This window comes from Odocoileus virginianus, chromosome 31, assembly GCF_023699985.2.
Source record: "Odocoileus virginianus isolate 20LAN1187 ecotype Illinois chromosome 31, Ovbor_1.2, whole genome shotgun sequence".
Classification (NCBI taxonomy): Eukaryota; Metazoa; Chordata; class Mammalia; order Artiodactyla; family Cervidae; genus Odocoileus; species Odocoileus virginianus.
The window spans coordinates 41,231,905-41,251,110 of record NC_069704.1 but is presented as its reverse complement, the minus strand read 5'-3'; the positions used below and the strand labels follow the sequence as shown (position 1 = coordinate 41,251,110).

The following is a 19,206-nucleotide window of genomic DNA, read 5'->3' as shown; positions in this document are numbered from 1 at the left end:
GAAACCCGCCAATCCAGGGTTCAGGTCAGAGTCTAGGCCACCCAGAAGTGATACAGAGAGCAGACTGTGGACGCAGTGATGGGAGGAGAGGGTGGGACGGCTGAGAGTAGCCTGGAAACACACGCCTTACCCTCTGTAACTCAAGTATTCCGACCTGGAGGATTCCGGAGACAGGGGAGCCTGGTGGGCTACAGTCCACGGGGTCTCAAACACCACCATGTGTAAAACACACCATATGTAAAGCAGATAGCCAGTGAGAATTTACTGTATGACGCAAGGAGCTCAAACCTGCTGCTCTGAGACAACCTAGAGGGGTGGCGAGGGGGTGAGAGGTTCAGGAGGGGGGGACGTGTGTATACCTATGACTGTTTCATTTTGATGGATGGCAGAAACCAACACAGTATTGTAGAGCAATGGTCCTCCAATTAAAAACAAGTACATTTAAGTAATTAAACAGAAGTGTGTCCCATGCCCAAGGCCTGCCTGTGCCCCCTGCACTCTAGGCCTGGCTGCCGTCTTGCACAGCACCGGCCAGCCCACGACTCCAGACTCAAGCCAGGCCACTCCCCTTCAGCGCTCCTTCCTGCCACCACAGGGACCTCCTACTCCGTTCCCAGGCCGGCTCCTTCCACACTCTCTCTCCCAAGAATTGTTAGTGGGTCCTGCAAAGACCTGCCCCCACGCATTTGCATTTTAAAAGAGGCCTGCGGAGTTCCATGGGGGCCAACTGGTTAGAAATTCGGGCTTTCAGACTTTCACAGCTATGACCAGGGTTCAATCCTCTGTTCAGGGGACTAACTGAGACCCCGCCAGCCTCACAGCCAAAATAATAAATTAAAAAATAAAATGAAAAATTGAAACATAAAATTTCCATTGTTGCTGTTGTTGTTCAGTCGCTCAGTCCTGTCCTAATCTTTGCAGCTCCCAGGGACTGCAGCACATAAGGCTTTCCTGTCCTTCACTGTCTCCCAGAGTTTGCTCAAATTATGTCCATCGAGACGGTGATGCCATTCAACCGTCTTGTCCTCTGTTATCCCCTTCTCCTCCTGCGTTCAATTGTTCCCAGCATCAGGGTCTCTTCCAATAAAAATAAACAAATACAAGAGCCCTGCTGGGAGAGGTTTGGGGGAAGAGGTATTGGACCAAAACGCTGATGATAGGCTTCTTGGAGTTCGTGAAGGAAACGTTCTGGACGGGGAGTCCTCCCAGGGCTCCACAAACCGTTTGTGTCCACCTCCATCCCCTAAGTAAAGTGAGCTTCATTTATTCTTTCCACCTTGAAACAGTTAATCTGCGCCTACCTTGTGCCTGGAAGTGTGTTAGGTAATGGGAGTACAAGGATGAATTAAGTTAAGAATGAATCCTGGAACTTCTCTGGTGGTCCAGTGACTAAGAATCTGTGTTCCCTATGCAGGGGGCCCAGGTTCAACCCCTTGTCAGGGAACTAGATCCCACTTGCCGAAACTAAAAGATCCAGCATGCTGCAACTAAGACCCAGAGCAGTCAAATAAACTTAAAAAGAAAAGAAAAGAAATGAATCCTGCCCTGAGCACATTTGCAGCCCCGTGAGAGAGAGCGCGGCCCTCCTTCCTGCCTCCCCCTGCTCTGCAGGGCAGTGGCCCGGGGTTGTTTGATCACAACATGCTCGCCCCTCGGCAGGCTGTGCCAACTGGCCCCCCAGGTGCTTCTACTCAGCTGAAGCCTGCCCCCACACCCAGGCGTGCCAGCTGCCAGGCCACAGCAGGGATGCAGCAAGTCAGATGAGGGAAGGCCATCTCCCCTGTGGCTTCTGCCCTCCGCCTTGCCTCAAGCCACAGCCCTTCTAGTCTAGGAAGTAACTTCCTCCCAAGCGCTTCCATCTCTGGGCTTCACAGCGCAGGCCAGCCCCGCTCTGCCCCGGTGGATGGAGCCCGCAGGCTAGGAACCACCTAGCCAGGGGCTGTAAAGCTTTTGATGTTGTTCCTTGCCCTCTTCTCGAATGCTCTTCTGGTTTTCTTCCTTCTCATCAGAATCCCAGCCAGGTCCTCCCACGTCCATAAAGCCTAAGTTCACCCCAAAGCTAAACGACTGAGCTTCTCTGGGCCTCCAGCCACTGGCTTATGAAACCACATCTCTCCCTACACACCTGTCAGGGCCCCTGGGAAGTAAAAGAAGGCCGTAGAGAACAGAGCTCTGTAGTCCCGGCACCAGTCCAGGAGCTCTGCATCCGTCCATTCAGTCTTCGCAAGAAGCTTCTGAGAAACTTACTCTCTCCACTTCACAGAGGTGGAAACAGGTGCACAGAGAAGTCGCCTGAAGACACACAGCCAGCAGGAGCAGAGTCAGAATTGGAATGCGGGTTGTCTGCCTGCAATACAGGAGACCTGGGTTTGACCCCTGGGTCGGAAAGATCCTCTGAAGGAGGGCATAGCAACCCACTCCACTATTCTTGCCTGGACAATCCCATGGACAGAGGTGCCTGGTGGGCTACATTTCACGGGGTCACAAAGAGTCAGACACGACTGAGGGGCTAACACTTTCACTTTCACACACACTTTAGAGGCTACAGTATGTGTGCCTAACCAACTGCACCTAACCGCCCCCAGAGCACTTTATAAATAAGGGAAAGCTGAACAAACTCAAGAACATTATTATTACCCAAAAGCTGTAGTCCCCTCAGGCACACCTCAGGCACCACCCAGTCCTCTCTGATCAGACACCGAAGCCCAAGGCTGAGCCAGTCCCAGGCTGCAGGTCTCAGAATTACTTAACAGCTATGGGCTCCAGCTCCCCCACAGATCCCTCGGAGCCTGCTTCTGCCTCCCTAACCTGCTGGCCGCCTCTGGCCCGGAGATCTAGGGGCTGGTGTCAGGAAGAGGACTCTTTCCACCTGGTGCTCTGTGACAACCTACAGGGGAGACATGGGGTGGGAGATGGAGGGAGGTTCAAGGCAGAGGGGACCTATGTATACCCATGCTGATTCATGTTGATGTACGCAGAAACCAACACAGCATTGTAAACCAATTATCCTCCAATTAAAAATAAACACATTGTAGAAGAAGAAGAATAAATAGAAAAGAAGAGGGCTGGCAGGGAGCACAGAGGAAAAAGGCAGGCCTGGCTGGAGCCTGGAGATAGATGGTCTCGCCCTGCACTGGCTGGCGTAGGATGGGCCTGGGAGCTGAGGAGTGAGGCGGGCCAGTGACACACAGCCCCGCCCACCAGGGGAGAAGCCAGCCTGGTCCTAATCAGAAGAGACGCCCCTTCCCAGACCCCTCACACCTCTGTCTTCCCCTCCCAGCTCACTGCTCTCCCTCCCCTCTCTTGCCAACCCCTCCCTGCCTAAGATCCCCAGCTGCCCCTGCTGATTTTATAAATGGCCCTGGCAGGAGGTGGGCACCTTGGCTAATTGAATCAGCGCCCATGAGGCAGGAGGCTGGTTAGCATCACGGCTGAAAGGTGGTGGCAGCAACAGCTTGAGCGCAGCCAGCAGGGAGGAGGCTGAGCGAGCAGAGAGGCCTCGACAATCTGGGTCCGAGTTTATTCTGAAGCCCCAAGGTGGGAATTCACCAGAGGTCCTTGGTCACCCCAGCATAGCCTGGGAGCAGGATTATGGGATGGACCAGAAGCCAACAAGAGCATGTGTACACACATACACACACACACACACACACACACACACCCCACATATTGGTCCTATGCTCTGGATAAAAAAAGGGAGGCAAAGAGGAAAACAAAGAAACAGCAATGATATGGAATATCTGTGTGTGTATGCACATAGTTATACCTCTCTATGTATACATCTCTATGTACGCCGGCTCTTTGTCTGACTCTTTGTGACCCCACGGACTCAGACTGTAGGCCATCAGGTTCCTCTGTCTATGGGACCTCCAGGCAAGAATCCTGGAGTGGGTTGCCATTTTCTTCTCCAGGGGATCTCCTCAACCCCAGGGATTGAACCTAGGTCTCCTGCATCAAGGTCGGATTCTTTACAGACTGAGCCCCCAGGGAAGCCCACGCTCGGCACCAGTCATGATTCCATTCTTACCCGCCCTGACGTCACCTCTGCACAGTAATTAGTAGATAAGAACAGCCTCTAAGGGCCTTGGTCATGGCAGCACATCTCATGGTACTGGCAGCGTCACGGAGTTGCCTCTTGGTCCACTTCGAGACCAGGCTGTTTCCTCATCTATGAATTTGCTCCTTGACAACAGGCTGCTAGAGAAATACTTTAAGACGGGCTTCGCCTTTGTGTTTCTGTTGGCAGAGATTCATCCCTGAGGCTCACACCTGCATGAAACCATCCCTGTACAACCACTCTGCTCAGGAGCCACACACGTGCAGAGCGGGTCTGGTCCATAGTGGCAACTAGGGAACAAGGCCCAAGTCCAAGGCGACGGCGCCACTGGGGATGGGCTGACCCGGCTCTGTGGAGGACCTGCCGCATCTGGTCACATCTGAGAGAGACCCCGTGGGCTTAGTCAGCATTCTCAGGACTCTCCCACTTCCCCAAATGCTCTGCTCCCCTGCCCCCACCAGCTCTCACCGCATCTTTCCCCAGGGCCCCAATCTACCACTTCCCCTTTCGAGCAAAACTAGCTTCAGAAGGAAAAACTCCGAAGTCCCGGGATCTCAGCAGAGAGCAGAGAGACCAGGAGAGAAGCAGTTTTCAGCTTGGGGCCCCACACCTCTCGGTGGCTGGGTCCACAGTCCTCCAAGAGGGACTCTGAGGCCCTGAAGGAACCAGCTCTGAAACGCAGATCCTTCCAATTATCCCCCCATTCTTCTGGGCAGTAAATCTTGAAGTTCCCTTCTGCAGGACCAAACCCCCTCGCGGGACTAGGGCTTAAACCCGCAGTGGCCTATTCCACAGGCTAACACTGCCCCCTGCTGGGCTGAGCTGGGGCGTCTGCCCCAAGTCCTCGTGGAAATTGAAAAAGGAGGGACGTCCCTGGCGGCTCAGTCAGTAAAGTATTCTCCTGCCAATGCAGGAGACACGGGTTTAACCGCTGGGAGAGGAGAAGGAAATGGCAACTCACTCCAGAATTCTTGCCTGGGAAATCCCATGGACAGAGGAACCTGGCGGCTACAGTCCATGGGGTCATAAGAGTCAGACACAACTTAGCAACCAAACCCCACCACCATCCTTGCCCAAGAACACCCTAGCTCCCACTCCTCGCCTGGAGAGGGAACTACTGAAACCTTTAGAGGCATTAGGCCTCCTGCATCCCGTGTCTTCTGAGGCTGGGATGTGGTGATGACAGCCGGCTTAGTCCTTTAGCACAGGCAAGAGTCAAGGTTCCTGGGTGGCTTCCCCCTCTGTCTCCAGCCTGCTCACCCATTGCCTCAAATTCCTTTAAAAGGGGGCAAAAGCAGGAGCTGGGTCAAAGGTGCCCACAACCCACATGGGAAGCTGGGCAGCCCACTGATTTTTATCTTGCTTCCCTCCCAGCTCTGGAGCCCATTTCCAGCTGCTGCTAGGACCCCTTGAGCTGGATAGAGTAAAACCGTGGGTGCATGGGTGCTCAGCCACTTCAGTTGTATCCAACACTTTATGGCCCCATGCTCCTCTGTCCCTGGGATTCTTCAGGCAAGAATACTGGAGTGGGTTGTTATGTCCTTCTCCAGAGAGTCAGGCCATCTTAGCCTAAAACTGTCAGAAACTAAGCTCACCTTCTTCCACAAACCCAAATCTCTCTGCAAAACCCCAATTCTCTGTGTTCCACATCCAATGTGACTCCAAGATCCGCAAGCCCTGGCTCTACCACAGCATTTGGACCCACAGTCTCTCTGAATTTCCCCTTCCAATTCAGCTCACTGTGGCCCCAGTCCATCTTCCAAGCAACCCGACTGCTTATTGACCTAACACAGAGCTCTAAAGGATTCTCTGCTTAAAAGCCCTGTCAATGTGATGTCCATGTATTGATAATTCTTGAAGCTAATTAATGGATTCATGGGGATTTATTATGCTACTCCTCCCACTTTCGTGTCTGTTTGAAATTTTTTATAATAAAAGTTTTAAAAAATAAAGCCTTGTCATTCCTCCTTCCCCTTTAATTAGGTACAAATTCCTGCACAACAGGGTTAGGATCTGCCTTCTCAACTAGATTGCCCCATGTCCCTTCCATTCTTTTTTATTTATTTATTTTTAATTGGAGGATAATTGCTTCACAATATTGTGTTGGTTACTGCCACACATCAACATGAATCAGCCATAAGTATATATATGTCTAGGCTTCCCCGGTGGCTCAGTAGTAAAGAATCTGCCTACAGTGCAGGAGACATGGGTTCGATCCCTAGGTTGGGAAGATCCCCTGGAGAAGGGAATGGCAACTCAGTCTAGAATTCTTGTCTGGAAAATCTCATGGACAGAGGAACCCAGCAGACTATAGTCCATAGGGTCGAAAAGAGCTGGACACACCTGAGCCACTTAGCAGGCAGACAGGCATACACGTGCCTCCACCCTCTTGAACCTCCCTCCTACCCTCCCTTCCATTCTCAATTCAGAACTCTTTCCTGGGCACGTACATACCTCCCCCAACGCCTTCACTCACATTCTTCTACCAGGATCCTCTTTTCATACCCCTTCCCACCCTTGAAGGGCCACCTTAAGTGCCATCTTTGATACAAAGCCTTTCTTGGTCCCCCAATGAAGCTATCTCCCCTGACCTCTAGGCCTTGATTCTCCTCTTGTGAAACTTACATCCCCTTTTGTGATAAGAGATCTGTGTCCTCATCTCAGCCCACCTCTAGACGATAAGCATCATGAGGCGAAGGGAGGCTTTACAAACAGTGCCCCGTAATACTGGCTGAGTTGGCCAGTAGCAGAAACATTCTGACAGCCCTTTCCATGAAAGCAGATTTTGATGAAAGGAGACTGCACAGAGCCTGCAGGGAAATACTGGGTTGGAACTTTCGGGCCAACCCAATAAAAACACAAGGGCCAATGCGGAACTTCAGAACAGGAAGGGCTCTCAGTACCCAAATGGAGAAACTCCCTCAATTTACAGACAAAGAGAATAAGTCTTAGAAAGGCAAGTGATGAGTCCCGTTTCTACCCTTGCCTGTCTTCCACTCCAGGTTTACACACACGCACAGCTTCCTCACTGTTTTTTGGGTGTTGACCCTACCCTAGCAAAGGGTTGAGCCTCTTTCCTGGGGTGCCCTGACTTGTGCAGACCTCCACATCTGTGGCCAGACATGGGGACCCAGAGAGGATCCTGCTGCTGGGAGAGGCGGTGTCAATGGTGACCAGTCGAAGCGTCCACCCCCAGCAGGGCCGTGACTGTCCCATCCCCGCCTCCCACACTCTCATGTTACACAGAAATATTTCTGAAATGTTTAATGCCACAGGGAAGTCCAAAACTGGCAGACAGCAGCAGCCATCTCCTGCATGCCTGGGGCCATGGCTGTCGCCTGAAAAGGCGGCCCACACAGACCGAGGAACCAGGGCGATTTGCTGACATCCTTTTGTCCTCTAAATGCCAGAGGTTCCATTTAGGCCGGGGGGTCGGGGGAGCGGGGGAGAAGAGGAAGTGCAGAAGGAGCAGGAGGAGGGCGGTCTCCGCAGGGCACTCTTCCTACCCGCAGATGGTGACTCACGCCGCATGCCCTGCAGGGGACAATTCCTCGGACCAGATTAAAGCGGTCAAGCCTAGGGTTCAAGAGGGAGCAGAGCAGGGCTCCTGGGATGCAGTGGCCAGGAGTCACCAGCAGAAGCTGGAAGAGGAGGCCTGCCTGCCCCTCCAGCTCCTTCTCACCAGCCTCTAACTTTGGCCCCGCACGCACAGGACTTGCCAGCACTGGCGTCCCATGAGGATCGCATCTCCTCCGCGCTCCATCACTTTGGGCCTTTCTTAAGTACGACATTGTCATACTCGGTCCCCTGTGGCCAGCCAGAGGCGGTGATGTCCTGTCCCGCTATGTAGCCATGCTTGAGGCCACTGGAGTCCCTGTCGGCTGTGGCCTGCCTCCTCCAGGCATCGCCCCGGGGCTCCTGCGGGCTGTCATACAAGGCCAGGGTGGCCATCCCCTCGGGCTCATCATATATGTGGTCGGGTCGTGGGTGCGGGTGGTCCTCGATGCTGTCGTACAGAGGGTCGGCCGGGGCCTGGGGAGGGACGGCCAGGATGCCCCTCAAGCTCTTCCCGAGGGTCCGGGCCACGGCATCGAAGGGCACGGCGTACTCCCCCTCTAGTCCGCGCTGCTGCCGGGGAGCGGGCACCGGGACGGTGGGCGACGGTGGTGGCAGCGAGTCATGGGGTCGGGCGTAGGGGCTCTCCGGCCGGGGCAGCACTGCGGGGACAGGGACTGGCTGGGCCTGGGGCCCAGCAGGGGCAGCATTCTTCTGGGCAGAGATGGCCTCTTCCAGGGCCAGGAAGATCTCATTGCCTTGCCTGGTTTCGAGCTCAAAGTTGCCCTCTCCTGAGACGCAGCGCCGGCCAGCCTCAAAGGAGAAGGTTACCTGGGTGGGGAAGAAAGCCTATTACTGGGAGGCCAGCTGCTCCCATACCCAGTTTCCAACCACAAACATGTCACCTCCAACTCCCCCCCGACCAGCGAGCTGCTTGGCCTTCTCCCCAAGCTGCTTCCTCTCCCTCCCTCCGAGTCTTTTTTTACAAACTAATCCCTCTCCTTTTCCGTCTTCCTTCCATCCATCTGAGTATGACGACTGGCACAGAGTTCAACCTCCGCACGGCCCACTACCCCCCACCCAGGTCTTCCTCTTTCCTTCTCCCTCACCTCTGCCTCCACGTCTCCCTCCCCGGGTTCTCTCCTCCAGCCCCTGGGCTGGGCTGATTTTCTTCTGCCAGCCTTTATCTCATCTTTTCTCCCTCCTCCATTCCCTCCTCCTTTGAGGGCACCTTGGCCCTCTCCCTGACACTCTCTTTTCTCTCCTAGTTCATCCTTCCTCTGCCCTACCCCCACAGCCCCTGCTCACCTTATCCCGCCCAAAGCGCCGCAGGAACCTGTAAGGCCATTCATAGAGCTGGGTGCCCGACTCGGGGCCGCCCCACAGCTCCAGGGCACTCTCCCCAACCCGGAGGGTGTAGGATCCGCGGAGCCGGCACCTCTCACTGACTTCTGTGGGTCTTATGGTCACAGCAAACTCCTTTCGGGGGGTCCCTGGGGAGGAGACACAGTTCATGGGGGAGAACAGCCAACCTCTTTCAATTCTGTGTGCGTGCATGTTCAGTCACTCAGTTGTGTCCGAATCTTTGCAATCCCATGGACTATAACCCGCCATGCTCCTCTGTCTGTGGGATTCTCCAGGCAAGAATACTGGAGTGGGTTGCCATTTCCTTGTCCATGGGCTCTTCCTGACCCAGGGATCAACTTGGGTCTCCAGCGTCTCTGGCATTAGCAGGTGGATTATTCACCACCGCTCTAAATAAGCGGGCCAGGACTCCAGAAGAAAAGTATTATCAGTGGCCCACGGCCCTGGTGCCTGCGTTCTGAAGGCTTAGCTGCCCTGTGCCAGGTCAGACTCCCCAAGATGCCAGGAGCCCCCACCCCCTCCCCCAGGAGGCATCGTGCCCTAGCGACGAGCACCCTGACTCCTCTGCGGCCACATCCTTCCTGCTCCCGTCGCCAGTCACAGCTCTGTCTCCTCCATCTCATTGCTCGCCCCAACCCGGCTGCCTCCGCATCCCTCCTGCCACACCTCCCCAGCTCTCCCTGCCTGCCCACCCTCTGCCGAGGCCACGGGGGTCAGGTGGGGGGCCTTCCGAGGGGTGGAGCCTGGATGCACCCCTTGCCCTGTGTCTTCCTGCCCCCCACAGGCAGCCCCCAGAGGGCTAGACAAGAGGACAGGAGGGCGACTGCCTTGTCAGCAAAAAACTCCCTTGGTGCAGGACACCTTAGATACACAGAAAGGAAACCATTCTTTTCACAGACGATTGCTCAGGTCCCATCAAGGGAGAATTCCAGACCAACATTTTCACCTGGGTCCCTCAGGCAGGCCCTTTGCCACCAACGGGGCATGGATCAGAGAGAGTGGGCCAAAGGCGAAGGGCTGACATTTAAGTCAGGCCAGCCTCCCCAACCTTGGGCCGGGCCGGAAGCGATGCGGAGCAGCTGATAAGGAGCTGGCTGGGGCCAGGGGCAACCACAAGGCAGGAAGACTGGGCCGGCTGCTGGCCAGCCCTCACCTCCTCCCCACCACGCCCTGGAGAGAGCAGCCTGGGGAGAAGCAGGGGCCCCCTCACCTGCGGTCGCGCTGCTGTACAGTTCATTCTCCTCCATGCGGGGCCGGCCACCCTTCCCCTCCAGCCCTGACTGCTCCTTCCGCTGACCCTGGGGAGAAGGCCCAACGTTCACCACCATCGCCATCTCCAGCCCCACCTCTGGCCACCCTAAGCTTTCTTGCCAAATGCACTCAGTCTGCCGCCCCACCCCCAACCCCCCCGTCTTTATTCTGAAATGGGATCCACACCCCACCAAAAACCACCCTCAGCATCCTGACCTTGACTCCCACAACACCTGCCCTCGGCGGGCACCCGGTGCCCCACATCCTTTCTGCAGCCCTGGCCGACTCACGGGGAAGGCCAGGAGGCAGATGGCCTGTATCCAGTCGCCACGCTCGGCGGTGGGGGCAGCCAGCAGGTACAGGCGTTCCGTGGTCTCCAGGAAGAAGCTGCTGGTGTCCCGGGGGCTGCTGGCCTCCCCGCTGGCTTCGGACACCCGCAGGCAGTCATTGAGGCGGATGACCCTCCGGGGGGCCTCTCCCCGACGCGACTTCTCCGAGCCCTCCTGGAGCTCCAGCCGGGCCAGTGCACAGCCTGAACCTCCATACAGTGCAGCCCCAAACCGGCGCCATTTCTGCCCCCAGATGGAGAGATGATGACCAGCAGGGAGAGGAGGACCCCAGGGAGATAAAGGGGAAGATCACAGGAGACCCAAGGAGGCAGAGGGCCTAACACGGGCCTTAAGAGTTAGCATGCGTTGAAGATGCACCTCAAGTGACCCAGAAAGAGGCCTCCAGTGACAGCAGGGAGGAAGCCGGAGGGAAAAAAAAAAAAAAAGAAAGGCTTGGGGTGAGCCCCATGAAGACAACTACAGGGAGACTGGGCAAGCTCAATGCAGGGAATCCCAGGTGAAAGGCAGAAAGCATGTGAGTCCTGAAGCCCAGAGGAGGCGAGGAGGGCAGCCTGAGAACCCAGACTGGGAAGCTCCTCTTTCTGCATGAGGCCCCACAGAAGGCCCTCTCCCCAGGAACTTGCTGACTCTCCTAAACCTTCCTGACTCATGCCCTGAGGCCATGAGAGGGACAGAGAGAGAGAGAGGAACCCTGGGGTGGGTCCCCTGAGGGAAGGAGGACTTCCCTATTCAAAGAGGCCAAAAGAATGAAAAGGAGTTTAGACACAATGGGGCCCTGGCTCCCAGAGACCCCGGCTCAAGTTCAAAAGCAGCCAAATGCACCCGACTGGGCGGGAAAGGAGGAAGGAACCTCCAGGGCCATCCCGAATTATCCCCTCCACTGCGCTGTCCAGTCCCTCCCAATGTGTCCCAGTGAGGAGAAGCCGCCACAGAACAGGAGTCAGAGTCCTCTGGTACCCCTCCTCCTGGGGTCACGGCTGTCAGCAAAGGCCATGATGTGGCGGCTGCTAAGGAAGGAGCCCTCCCAAGCTTGTGTTCTGCGCCCAGTGTGGTAGATGGCAGTCTCCATTAGCCCATAAGGGTTTTGGGACATTCCAGGGCCTCCTCTCCTCTCCGGGGAGTCTCTAGCACCCCACCCTCCACCACCTCTCAGCCCAGCCCCAGATCAGCGGTGCTCTTCCTACCTTCCCGAAAGTCTGCTGCTGCTGGAGATACAGGCAGCCCTGCTTCACCAGCACGTCCTCCATCCTCGCGGCATCCCGGGGCCCCTGGGCGCCCGCTCTCCCCTTCCACACCCACCCTCTCTCGCTCCTCTCAGCCCTATGTTCCCCCTTCTCTCAAGTTCATTTCCTCTCTGCCCAGAGTTTTCTGCACTGTTCTCGTCTGCTCGATGACGACAGGCCGATAGGCCCTGTGGTTTCTTGCTCTGTGTGTGTGTGTGTGTGTGTGTTTTCTTTTTGACGAGTGGGTTTCACATTCAAGCTTCCTGCATTTTCAGTGAGTAAGAGAGAATTTCCAAAAAGCCCAACTCCAGTGTTTCACTGAACACAGCTCAGGGACAGAGGCCAGCGGGGAGAAGTCAGCAACACAGGGAAGCTGACCCTCTGGAACAGAGGCCCAGAAACAAAAATTTGACAGTAAAACCAGGAGCTGAAGGCTCCACCATGCTCAGGCTGATGGTTAGCATGATGCAGCTAGGAGAGACCTGCGAAATCAGCCAGCCCAACATCCTCATTCAAAAACGAGGAGACTGAGGCTCAAGGAAGGGCTGAGGGATGGGTTCCAGGCCACCAAACCGGAAACCAGGCCTCTCAACTCAGCAGGCGCTGAGCCACACAGGCATGCTGGGACGCTAGCCTCGGTACGTTCACACGCTCTGCTGAAATGGTTTCCCTCTGCGGGGACACTCCCTGTCCCCCACGACACACACACACACCACCTCCTGAGCTTCTAGAAACATGAATGTCTCCACACTGAAGCGAGCTACACTCCCCAAGCACATCTCAACTGTCGGAGTCCACCTTCTTTCCAGCCTTTGTGAGCATTGTAAAGACACTTGAATTCTATCTGGAGGTTATCTTTTAAGTTACAATAGCAAACTCTCATACTAAAAAAAAAAAAAAAAAAAAAAAACTCTCATAGTTATCAAATGTGCTTCACAGTTACCAAAGGTTCCAGGTCCACACAGTCTCCAGACACACTTTCTACCCTTGGAAGAAGGAAGGGCAGGTGTGAACCCACCTATCTGCAAGTCTCCTAAAGTCAAAAGGCCAGAGGAGGAAGTACCAGGGTACCTGATCTTTTAATTTAACAGTTTTTTTACTGCTGACCTCAAGGATGCTGCGAGGAGAGGGAAGCCTGGTGGGCTGCAGTCGATGGGGTCAGAGTCAGACACGACTGAGTGATTGAACAACAACAGATGGTAAAGAACCCGCCTGCCAGTTCAGGAGAAAAAAGAGGCATGAGTTGGATCCCTGGGTCTGGAAGATCCCCTGGAGGAGGGCATGGCAACCCACTCCAGTATTCTTGCCTAGAAAATTCCATGGACAGGAGAGCCTGGTGGGCTACAGGCCATGGGACCACAAGAGTCAGACACAACTGAAGCAGTTTAGCCCGCAAACGAAGCCTAGACTCCATGCAAGAAGATACATGGCTTAGGGGAAATCTAAGGGCCTCAGAGAATATCTAACTGGGCCAGATGGTTTAGAGAAGCAATCCGACAGAGGCATGGTGCGGAAACACTGGGAAAACCAGAGACTAGACGAGCACTCTTGGGGTAACCCCATAATGGGTGTTTATGTAACGGAGCCACGTCCTATACCGCAGGGGTTCGGTCGTCTTGGGAAGAAGAGCAGAGCAGCTCAGACCTCCTGCTGCACATGCCACGTGCTTCACCAACACAGCTCAAACCATGAGCATTATGGGCTCTGGGCGGAGAGGACTGAGACACATAAAGCTGGATTTGAACAGGTGGATCCAGAAACCAAAGGGGAACCAAGGATGCTGGTGAGGGGGGAAAACGCCTTGAGACGGGGTTAAGAGCATGGAAGTAGGTGGCTTATTCCATCTCTCTGGGCTTCCCTGGTGGCTCAGTGGTAAAGAAACCACCTACCAATGAAGGAGACATGAGCTGGATCCCTGGAGCAGGAAATGGCAACCCGCTCCGGTATTCTTGCCTGGAGAATTCCATGGATAGAGGAGCCTGGCGAGCTACAGTCCATGGGGCTGCAAAAGAGTCGGACTTGACTTAGTGACGGAACAACAGCAATTCCATTTCTCCAGCCGCTTAGGGGAGGCAACATTACACAGGGGCTGCATGGACTGTGGATGACTCAGCATCTCCTTAGGAAGTGAGAAAAGAAGGGCTTCTAAGGCCATCCTGGGGGCTGTCAGAGCAGTGCCTTTCAAACACTAATGTGCAAACCTGGTTAAAACTGCAGATTCAGATGCAGTAGGCCTGGCATAAGACCTGAGATGTTCAAGTCGCTGGTGGGTGGACCGGACCTGACTGAGTAGCCAGACAACAAAGGACCCTCCCCTCCACTTCTCTGATCACCTTCCCCGAAGGTCAACTGGACACATTCCACTCAGAACCACAGGGGGGAGCCCGAGCTTGCCAGATTACTTGGAAACTATTTAATCTCTGGTGGCTCAGACCCAAAGGAATCGGTCTGCAATGCAGGAAACCTAGGTTCGATCCCTGGCCTGGGAAGATCCCCTGGAGGAAGGCATGGCAAGCCACTCCAGTATTCTTGTCTGGAGAATCCCCATGGACCGAGGAGCCTGGAGGACTATAGGCCGTGGGGTCGCAAGGAGTCCGACACCACTGAGAGACTAAACACAGCACACATTTAAACCTGGAGGCCTGAGCTCCAGGAACGTCAGATACCCCACCCCTCCCTCCATGCCATCCCTTGCCTATGGGAGCAGGAAAAGTTATTTTCCTGTGGCTGTTTTCCGCAGGCGTGAACTCAGAGCAACCCCCACTTTTCCTGGTAGGACTTGCGGGGACCCTGCAGAGAAAGTACTAACCCCAGTATTTTCTGCCTGGCCACAGGCAAGCCCTATGAGCAGGGATCCAAAAGGACACAGCAGAAGGGCAAAGAGCCAGAGGCCCTTAGATGACCCAGGCACCAAAGATAAGGAGAGAAAGCAACAAAAGGCATGAGTGGAGGGCGGGGTGCCCCTAGGCTCCTCTTTGCTTTTATTGGCAGGAAAGGGACACCCCACACCTCATTTGTGCCTCAGTATAAGCCACAGGATCCTTTCCTTTACAATGTTTCCTAACTCAGCTGGAGTTAGGAACAGATCTGGAGATCAGGGCTCCAAGAACTTGGCAACTTTTTGTTACTATTCTGACCAGTGTTTAGCAAGTAAATCTCTAATACAAAAGGACTCTGGGCTTGTGGTTGGGAGCTAGAAACGAAGGAGCAGAAGAGACTGATTCCTTGGGCAGGTTTAGAGATTAGGGGCTGGGGAGGGCTGGAGGGCGACTGCTACCCCAAGGGCAGCTCCGGACAGCAAAGAAGCAACAGCCAAGAAGGTATAGAACGGTGGGCAGGGAGCTGGTGGGGGCCGGAGATGATGGAGGACTGAGCTCAGAAATAAGTTGTGGGGGGGGGAGTTCAGTCCAGTTCAGTCATTCAGTCGTGTCCGACTCTTGGCGACCCCATGAACCACGAACCGCAGCACGCCAGGCCTCCCTGTCCATCACCAACTCCCGGAGTAGGGGGGGAGGGAGTGTTTATAAAAGCAATCCTGTCTTCTCCCACCCCAGTTGTTCCTGTCAGTGGGGGAGGAAGGATCTGTCTCTTGGGTTTCATTCCTAGTCCTCACTCTCCATTAAGTATATCATTATTAACATAATAATATTACTTAACATTGGCATAACACTCCTTAATATTCAAACTCCTTCATGTTCTCCTGAGAGCCCCAAATGCACCCTAGGATGACACTGAGATAGGAAGAATTTAGGTTAAAAGTTAATTTTTTTGAGCATCTCCTCTGTGCAGAGGTAGGAGGGACAGAGCATAAACAAGACATTTGCTGATGTTCAGTTAGTCTTGTCCAACTCTTTGTGACCCCATGGACTGCAGCACACCAGGCTTCCCTGTCCTTCACTATTTTCCGGAGCTTGCTCAATCTCATGTCCATCAAGTCGCTGATGCCATCCAACCATCTCGTTCTCTGTTGTCCCCTTCCCTGTTTTCATTGCGGTTCCCTTCTCTTTTTAAAAACATTTCTTTACTTGGCTGCGCCAGGTCTTACTGCAACAGGATCTTGGATCTTCATTACAACATACAAGATCTTTAGTTGCAGCATGCAAACTCTTAGCTGTGGCATGTGGGTTCTAGTTCCCTGACCAGGGATCAAACCCAGGCCCCCTGCAGTGGGAGGATGGATCAGTCACTGGACGGCTGTTACTGAGTCCAAGCTCACTCTGCTCACCACACGACAGGCCAATGAATCCGAGAGACGAGGTGTTGAGGCAAGGAATACGACTTTATTCAGGGAGCCAGCTGATTGAGAAAAAGGTGCCTCAAAATAACCCTCTTGTCCAGGTTTGGATGCCAGGGTCTTTTATAGATCAGAGAGAAAGCATGAGGAACTAAAGTCAAAAGACAGATTAGAGGGAAAGGCAGAGGGGAAGTAAAGATGTTTGGGTCTTCCGTCTTGCAAAACACCTCCAAGGGAATTGGCCAGCCTTGGGAAGGGTTGCTGCGTGCGCTCATGCTCGGTCGTGTCCGACTCTTTGCAATCCCATGGACTGGAGCCCGCCAGGCTCCTCTGTCCATGGGATTTTCCAGGCAAGAATACTGGAGTGAGTTGTCATTTCCTTCTCCGGGGATCTTTTTGTCCCAGGATAGAACTCCCAAGTCACCCGCATTGGAGGCTGATGGTTTACCACTGCTCCACCTCTTGAAGATGCTTTGCAAGCCATGGGAAGGGGTGTGTTCGTCTCTTCTATTCACAAGTGGGCAGGGACAGATTAGCTCTCAAAGAGCTGAAAAAAGGCACTTTAGTTTACAGTCAAGCAGAGGGGCAGGGTCCTCTAAGGCAAGCTATTAACTATGATTATAATAATAACAAAGTGATTCCCTGGTGGTTCAGATAGTAAAGCCTACAATGCGGGAGACCCCGGTTCGATCCTTGGGTTGGGAAGATCCTCTGGAGAAGGAAATGGCAACCCACTCCAGTACTCTTGCCTGGAAAATCCCATGGATGGAGGTGCGTGGTAGGCTACAGTCCACGGGGTGCCAAAGAGCGAGCGACTGAGCGACTTCACTTTCACTTTCCATAATAACAAAAGCAACGAAAAGCAAGTCAAAGAAAGTTTCCAACATGGGCTCAGTTGGCTTCTCTGCAACACCACCAGGGAAGTTCTCGCATTTTCTTTCTAGCTAGAGATTCAGATGATGAAAAAACTAAATACATAAATAGTTTCAAAGAGACCATGATCAGTGCTGTAAGTATGACAGTGATGGGGGAGGGGACAATTATCTATAGAACTGGTGAGAAAAGCCTCTCTGAGGAGATAACAATTGAACTAAGACACCAGTGATAAGAGGAAACCAGGCACTTAAAGATCTAAGGGGAAAACACTGCAGGCAGAAGTTCCTTCAAGGCCAAAGGCCCCTAGGCAGGAGCAGCTGGATGTGAAGAACTATGAGAAGGGCAGAATGACCAGAGCATTGCAAGCCAGAGGGGCCTGGGGACAGATGGTCCTATCACATGGCCTTCCAGGCTGCAGGAAAGAGTCTGAATGTGTTCCAAATGTGACGGGAGACCACTTGAGGATTTTAAAGCAGGGATGTGAATGATCTCACTTATGACATTAAAAGGATGTTCTGCAGCTAAAGGGAACATGGGTTGTCAAGGGGCAAGATCAGAAGCAGAGAAAGCAAGGATTCTATTTATCTGAGCCCAGTAGAAAACTGATGGTGGTCTGGATCAGGGTGTTAGTAATGATGAAGATGAATGGCCAGATTTGGGTGTGTACTGGACTTGCACATGGACTGGCTATGAGGGACTGTTGAAACACTAGACTATCATTTACTGAAAAGGGGAAGATAGAGGGAGAGAAACAGGTGTGGTGAGGGTTGTTGGTGGGGCAGGATTTGGGTCTGACCCCACAGGGAGCTGTTATTTCTACTCCATCAGGCAAGTAGGGAACTGGAAGACTACCCCATTACAATCATCACTCCAAGAAGACATCAAGGAAGCACCTGACCCACCACCCCTGCTCTGTATCCTCAGGGAGCTTAGAACTGGATACTGAAATGTTGGAAAACAAAAACAGAAAAATCCCACATCTCAAAGGCTAGATTTGTCAGAAGCAACAGTCAAAAGCTCTGTCTCCAAAGTTTTCTCTGAGTGAATCTAATTGGCAGTGAAGCTAAAGGCAAAGGAGAAAAGGAAAGATACCCATCTGAATGCAGAATTCCAAAGAATAGCAAGGAGAGATAAGAAAGCCTTCCTCAGTGATCAATGCAAAGAAATAGAGGAAAGCAATAGACTGGGAAAGTCTAGAGATCTCTTCAAGAAAATTAAAGATATCAAGAGAACATTTCATGCAAAGATGGGCACAATAAAGGACAGAAACGGTATGGACCTAACAGAAGCAGAAGATATTAAGAAGAGGTGGCAAGAATACACAGAAGAACTATATAATAAAGATCTTCATGACCCAGATAATCACAATGGTGTGATCACTTACCTAGAGTCAGACATCCTGGAATGTGAAGTCAAGTGGGCCCTAGGAAGTATCACTATGAACAAAGCTAGTGGAGGTGATGGAATTCCAATTGAGCTATTTCCAAAAAGATGATGCTGTGAAAGTGCTGCACTTACTATGCCAGCAAAATTGAAAAACTCAGCAGTGGCCACAGGACTGGAAAAGGTCAGTTTTCATTACAATCCCAAAGAAAGGCAATGTCAAAGGATGTTCAAACTACCACACAATTGCACTCATCTCACATGCTAGCAAAATAATGCTCAAAATTCTCCAAGTCAGGCTCCAACAGTATGTGAACTGTGAACTTACAGATGTTAAATCTGGACTTAGAAAAGGGAGAGGAACCACAGATCAAATTGCCAACATCTGCTGGATCATTGAAAAAGCAAGAGAGTTCCAGAAAAACATCTATTTTTGCTTTATTGACTACGCCAAACCCTTTGACACTGTGGATCACAACAAACTATGGAAAATTCTTAAAGAGATGGAAATACCAGACCACCTTACCTGCCCCCTGAGAAATCTGTATCCAGGTCAGGAAGCAACAGTTAGAACTGGACATGGAGTCCATCAGTAGATGAATGGATAAGAAAGCTGTAATACATATACATAATGGAATATTACGCAGCCATTAAAAAGAATACATCTGAATCAGTTCTAATGAGGTGGATGAAACTGGAGCCTATTATACAGAGTGAAGTAAGCCAGAAAGAAAAACACCAATATAGTATACTAACACATATATATGGAATTTAGAAAGATGGTAACGATAACCCTATATGCAAGATAGCAAAAGAGACACAGATGTATTGAACAGTCTTTTGGACTCTGTGGGAGAGGGCGAGGGCAGGATGATATGGGAGAATGGCATTGAAACATGTAAATTATCATAT

General features: G+C 52.7%; 1 protein-coding gene across 1 annotated transcript; it reads right to left on the bottom strand.

Annotated features, from left to right (window-relative positions):
- Window positions 1–7,306: 7,306 nt before the first annotated feature.
- On the bottom strand, window positions 7,307–12,144 carry DOK2 (docking protein 2). The gene is made up of 5 exons (XM_020904958.2): window positions 11,763–12,144; window positions 10,519–10,800; window positions 10,188–10,275; window positions 8,921–9,105; window positions 7,307–8,443 (listed from the first exon to the last, which is right to left on the bottom strand). The coding sequence occupies exons 1-5, from the start codon at window positions 11,823–11,825 to the stop codon at window positions 7,820–7,822; spliced, it is 1,242 nt and encodes a 413-aa protein (XP_020760617.1). The 5' UTR covers window positions 11,826–12,144; the 3' UTR covers window positions 7,307–7,819.
- Between the last annotated feature and the right edge of the window lie 7,062 nt (window positions 12,145–19,206).

Excerpts from the sequence above, each read along its gene's own strand:
- DOK2 (XM_020904958.2), bottom strand. The coding sequence starts at position 11,825 with ATGGAGGACGTGCTGGTGAAGCAGGGCTGCCTGTATCTCCAGCAGCAG. Across the intron at positions 10,276-10,518 it reads TCTGCCTCCTGGCCTTCCCC|GGTCAGCGGAAGGAGCAGTC; the intron begins GTGAGTCGGCCA and ends CCTTCTCCCCAG. Across the intron at positions 9,106-10,187 it reads GTACAGCAGCGCGACCGCAG|GGACCCCCCGAAAGGAGTTT; the intron begins GTGAGGGGGCCC and ends TCTCCTCCCCAG.